The sequence below is a fragment of the Petaurus breviceps genome, unplaced genomic scaffold (genome assembly GCF_028583685.1).
Source record: "Petaurus breviceps papuanus isolate PSGF00001 unplaced genomic scaffold, PetGlider_PUasm1.0 186, whole genome shotgun sequence".
Classification (NCBI taxonomy): Eukaryota; Metazoa; Chordata; class Mammalia; order Diprotodontia; family Petauridae; genus Petaurus; species Petaurus breviceps.
The window spans coordinates 35,420,287-35,426,608 of NW_027185798.1; the positions used below are offsets into that span (position 1 = coordinate 35,420,287).

At 41.2% G+C, this 6,322-nt stretch overlaps 1 protein-coding gene across 1 annotated transcript; it reads left to right on the plus strand.

Moving 5' to 3' along the window:
• Positions 1 to 1,550: 1,550 nt before the first annotated feature.
• On the plus strand, positions 1,551 to 3,721 carry LOC138162148 (disintegrin and metalloproteinase domain-containing protein 30-like). Its single transcript, XM_069089222.1, has one exon. It carries the CDS (start codon positions 1,551 to 1,553, stop codon positions 3,717 to 3,719), a length of 2,169 nt encoding a protein of 722 aa, XP_068945323.1. The 3' UTR covers positions 3,720 to 3,721.
• Positions 3,722 to 6,322: the final 2,601 nt, after the last annotated feature.

Here is a 6,322-nt window from a genome sequence, read left to right on the forward strand (position 1 = left end):
CTATCTATCTATCTATCTATCTATCTATCTATCTATCTATCTATCTACCTATCTATCTACCTATCTATCTATCTATCTATCTATCTATCTATCTATCTATCTATCTATCTATCTAGGTACATCTCTATTTATAGGTAGATAGATATAAATATCTTTCTATCTGTAGATAAATCTGGCTATCTCTGTTAATATAAGTGATGTGAGAGATATCTAGATGTTGCAGATACCTATCTGTAGCTATATCTACAGCAATAGAAGCTGTAGAAATATATGTAGCACAGATATAAATCTGTCTCTATGTGTTTACAGGGCAGTTAGGTAGGACAGTGGGCAGAGCACCTGTCCTGGAGCGAGGAAGACCTGAGTTCAAATTTGGCCTTAGTATTTGTGTGACCCTGAGCAAGTCATTTAACCCTGTTTGCCTCAGTTTCCTCATCTGGAAAATAAACTGGAGAAGGAAATGTCAAAACCACTACATAATCTCTGCCAAGAAAACCACAAAGGGTGTCATAGAAAGTCGGACATGACTGAACAACTCAACAGTAAATATTTATATATATGATAGATATCTACTGGTGAGTATCTTCTATAGATATCTATCTATAGACAGCTCTGTCTCTATCTGTTTATATGTGATAGTTATAATTTAGTAACATAGAAATATCTACCTAAGATATAGCTATAGATATTATTAGATTGATATCTATGGGTAGCTATCTCTAGATAGAGCTTTCTGTATGTGTTTATATAAGATATGTGATAGCTCTAAGTATATAGTATAGAGATATGTATCTAAGATAACTATCTAGAGATACTGTGAGCTCTCTAACTTTATATCGATCTGTCTGTATAAAATTTCAACTATGTGGTAATTCTATATTCACAGCATACAGATATTTGCCTGATATCTCTATAGATATTATTAGATCATTATCTATAGGTAGATCTGTCCATATGTGATAGATGAGTATTATCGATGTGTATATAGTATGGATAAGGATATGTACCTAAGATATCACTATTTATAGATATTGGTAGATCTCTATAGTTAGATAGATGTAGATATCTTTCAATGGATAGAAAAATCTGTCCCTATATGTTGATATATGATAGATATCTAGATATTGTAGACATTTCTGTCGTTAGAACGATAGCAACAGATAGAATATAGGGATCTTTCAACACGGTTTTTCTCAGCTGGTTCCTTGTTCCCTTCCACTCCCACTGTTTATTTCAGTCAACCCATTTCCTCTTCCCCCAGGAAGTTTCGGGTGGTCTTTTTGTATCTTTCCATTCTCCTGCACTGAATCCCAACCAACGGACCTCATCCCAATCGAGCTCACCCCACCGAACCCCAACCGCACGGGAGGCTCGTTCTTGGGCCAACGTTCTGGAAGGTGCTCCAGGGACGAGCCGAATTCACACAGCCCTTTACACCGTTGGCTGCGGAGTCCCCCTGGCGCTTCTCTGGCTCCTTCAGACCTCCCTCCCAGAAAGGGGCTGTAGCTCCCTGGCTCCCTGGCTCCGTGGAGGGGAGGCAGGAAGCCGGTATGAGGTCTGAGGGAGCCGTCGTTTTGCACCTGAGTGGCTCCTTCCTGCTGCTCGATTTGGGCGTGCTCCTGCTCGGCCCAGGCTGCCTGGCTCTGGCCTTCGGGTATCGCCCAGAGAGAGGCTTTTCCTCCTATGAAGTGATCATCCCCAAGCAGCTGGGTCCCCGCAGTGGGGATCCTGAGGTGGCCGGCCGGACATCTTACCTCCTGCAGGTGGAGGGCAGGAGGCAGGTTGTCCACCTTCACCCTAAGAAGCTTCTACTGTCCAGACACCTGCGCATTTTCTCCTTCACTGGGCAGGGAGCCATCCAGGAGGACCAGCCTTACATCTCTGATGACTGCAACTACGGAGGTTACATGGAGGGCTCCCCCGACTCCCTGGCTACGATAAACACCTGCTTTGGGGGGCTCCGAGGGATACTGAATATGAATGGAAGCCTTTACCAAATGGAACCCTTGCCGGCTTCTACAAAATTTGAACACTTATTATATCGCCTGAAGAAGGAGGTTCGAACTCATCACACCTGCCAGGCAATTGAGGAAGGAACAGCTCCTCGTTTGACCAAGAACCAGAACCCAGAGATTTCTGCCAAGTTTTCTTGGAGCTATCTACACCTTAAGTATGTAGAGACCTTTCTTGTGATATCCAATGGGAGGTATCAACTTTTGGGATCCAATATGACAGCTTGCATTAATGAGTGCTTTACTTTGATAGCTTTGGCAGACGCAGTTTTTCAGGGACTCAATTGTCGAGTTTATCTGAAGGGAATTGAGGTCTGGTCCCAGGAGGACAAAATAAATATCAAGGATTCGGAAGAAGATAAAATTTATGAAGAGTTTATGAAATATAAAGCAGAGCAACTAGACCCCCGTGTCCAGGCAGATTGGGCACATTTAATTGTAAGTAAAGAGATCGCCACAAAAGCCAAGGTAGGAGGTATCTGTGATAAAGGAAACAGCGCATCTGTGAGCAGCCTATCTCAAGAGAACCTGAGTGGCTCTAACAAGTTGCTTCATGCATTGGGCCATATTGTGGGCATAAATGATGATAAGCAAGGATGTGAATGTCAGGGTCCAGATAGATGCTTAATGGACAAGAACCCTGGCGATGGAGGTTTCAGTAGTTGCAGTTACATAGAGTATTTTGAAAAGAGAGACACCTATGGAACATGTATGTCTAGTGTGCCAGTACCAGGAAAAAGAAAAATTTCTGTATGTGGTAACAAAGTGGTGGAAAAAGATGAACAGTGTGACTGTGGCACACCAAAGGACTGTGAGCAAGATAAGTGTTGTGAGCCAACATGTAAATTAAAGTCTAGAGCATCATGTGCTTCTGGTCTTTGCTGCTATAACTGTAGATTTCGATTAGCAGGGAGACTGTGTAGGCCCAAAAATAGCGAATGTGACCTTGAGGAGTATTGCAATGGCACCTCCCAACACTGCCCCGATAACGCCTACATTCAGGATGGCACCCTGTGCTCTGACCATGGCTATTGTTTCCACGGGATATGCTCTTCTAGGAATCGGCAGTGCAAGAGTATTTTTGGAAATAGTGCAGTATCAGGCCCTCTTGCCTGCTACGAAGAAGCCAATCAAGGAGACCGCTTTGGCAACTGTGGAATTATGACCAGTGTTTATTCCAAGTGTGAACCTGATAATGTGTTATGTGGAAGACTACAGTGTATCAATGTCAAGGCTGTCCCTTTGCTGGCTGAACACTATACAGTAGTTATGAATTTTGTCAGTCAGGACAATCTTACGTGCTGGGGGACAGACTATCATGCTCCAATGAGTACAATGAAACTGTCAGATATTGGAGAAGTAAAAGATGGCACTGCCTGTGGTGAGGGATTTTTATGCATTAACAAGACTTGTACAAATGTGAACACTCTTAATTTTGGCTGTACAGTGGACACATGTACCAAGAGAGGAATCTGCAACAATAAAAGAAATTGCCACTGTAACTACGGATGGGCCCCTCCATTCTGTAAGAAGTATGGATTTGGAGGAAGTATTGACAGTGGCCCTCCCCCGAAATGGGAAAGGACTCCCTGGAAAAATGTCATACCCGTGGTTGTTTTTCTCATTCGGTGTTTTGCTTTAGGTGGAGCAGCATTTCTGTCTGTGGCAGGTAAAGCAGCGATTTGCCTTCAGCGTTTATTTGGTTAGAATAATAAAGTGGTCCAGGCAAGGGGAAAAAAGCAAAACCATTACTGATGAATGAGAAAGCAGATTCATCTATATGACATGATTCGGAAGACCCTGAAATCTTCTCTCGAAACAGTAGCTCATAAAAATCATTAACTCCACGAATGTCGTGCAAAGCTAGGTTCTCTTAGCTGGTATATTTAATCAGAAAATAAAGATCTTTTGCCCTACTGAAATTTTTATATTTTGTGAGAGTTTTATTTGCCCCATAACTTAAGGATTAAAGAATCCTATTTGTCCGAACTTTGAACATCGAGATGGAGTCAGGGAATCGGCAGGAATTTCCAGGGATACCAGATAGAACTATCATTATGACTATTTAAAACTACAGAAATCAAGGCAGTTTTAATGCTTGCAGCCTGTGAACAGAAGCATATCTACAGTCCCAGGAACAAAGTACTAGCCCGAGTGAGTTTGAGCAACTTATCTGACCTTGCTAGGCTTGACTTTTCCTCTTTTTTTTTTTTTCATTTTTAGTTTTTGGTTTTCAACATTCATTTCCAGGGGGGCGGCTAAGTGGCACAGTGAGTAAAGCGCTGCCCCTGGAGTCGGGAGAACCTGAGTACTCTTGCCACCTCAGACACTTAACACCCACACAAAAATCTAGCCGTGTAAACATGGGCAAGTTACTTAACCCCAATTGCCGTCCAAAAGGCAAAAAAAAACAAACAAACCCATTCATTTCCACAAGATTTTGAGTTACAAATTTTTTCTTCATCTTTCCCCCACCCTCACCCCAAGATGGCAAGCATACTGAATACCCCTTCCCCTAATTTTCCCTCTCTTATAACCTCCCAATCCCCACCCCCTTACTTGCCTGTAGAGCAAGATGGATTTCTATACCCTATTGCCTGTATATCTTATTTCCCAGTTGCATGTAAAAACAATTTTTTAACATTTGTTTTTAAAACTTTGAGTTCCTAGGGGTGGCTAGGTGGTACAGAGAGCAAAGTGCCAGCCCTGGACTCAGGAGCACCCAAGTTCAGTTCTGGCCTCAGACACTTAACACCCACACACACCCACACACAAAACTAGCCGTGTAACTTTGGGCAAGTTATTTAACTCCAATTGCCCTCCAAAAGGCAAAATGGAAAGAAAAAAAAAAACCTTTGAGTTCCAGATTCTCTCCCTTCTTCTCTCCTCACCCACCCCCACTCCCACTGGGAAGACAAGAAATTCAATATAGGTTATATACCTGTAGTTATGCAAAACATTACCATAGTAGTCATGTTGTGAAAGACTAACTATATTTCCCTCCATCCTATCCTGCCCCCCATTTATTCTATTTTCTCCTTTGACCTTGTCCCTTTTCAAAAGTGATTGTTTCTAACTACTCTATCCCCCAATCTTCACTCCCTTCTATTATCCCCCCTTTCATCCCCTTCCCCCCTACTTTCCTGTAGGGTAAGATATCCAATTCAGTTTGTATGTTATTCCCTCTTTAAGCCAAATGCAATGAGAGTAAGGTTGACTCATTCCCTTTCAACTTTCTGCTCTTCCCCTCCATTGTAACAGCTTTCTCTTGCCTCTTTTATGTGAAAAAAATTTACCCTATTCTATCTTTCCCTTTCTCCTCCCAACATATTCCTCTCTCATCTCTTAATTTTATTTTTTAGATATCATCCTTTCATATTCAACTTAACCTGTGTCCTCTGTCTATGTATACATGTACACACATAATACACATATATACATATACACACATATGCCCACTTATACATATATATATATATATATATATATATATATGAGTATATATATTCCCTTCAACTATCCTCATACTGAGAAAAGTCTCATGAGTTACAAATATCATCTTTCCATGTAGGAATGTAAATAGTTCAACTTTAATAAGCTCCTTATGATTTCTCTTTCCTGTTTTACCTTTTCATGCTTCTCTTGCTTCTTGTATTTGAAAGTCAAATTTTCTGTTCAGCTCTGGTATTTTCAACAAGAATGTTTCAGAGTCCTCTATTTCATTGAATATCCATATTTTCCCCTGAAGTATTATACTCAGTTTTGCTGCATGATTCTTGGTTTTAATCCTAGCTCCTTTGACCTCCGGAATATCATATTCCAAGCCCTTCAACCCCTTATTGTAGAAGCTGCTAGATCTTGTGTTATCCTGATTGTGTTTCCAAAATACTCAAATTGTTTCTTCCTGACTGCTTGCAGCATTTTCTCCTTGACCTGGGAACTCTGGAATTTGGTTGTAATATTCCTAGCAGTTTTCTTTTTGGGATCTTCATCAAGAGGCAATCAGTGAATTCTTTCGATTTCTATTTTGCCCTCTGGTTCTAGAATATCAGGGCAATTTTTGATAATCTCTTGATTATCTCTTGAAAGATGATGTCTAGGCTCTTTTATTGATAATGGCTTTCAGGTAGTCCAATGATTTTTAAATGATCTCTTCTGGATCTGTTTTCCAGGTCAGTGGTTTTTCCAGTGAGGTATTTCACATTGCCTTCTTCTTCTCTCACCCAGGATCAATTGTTCCCCACTGACCTTGTGCTTTCTCTTTGGTTGAGAAGTCTGGAAACGGCCACAGCTGCCAGTGATTCACTCTC

Bases quoted from the DNA above. Each gene is read 5' to 3' on its own strand.
- LOC138162148 (XM_069089222.1), top strand. From the start codon at position 1,551: ATGAGGTCTGAGGGAGCCGTCGTTTTGCACCTGAGTGGCTCCTTCCTG.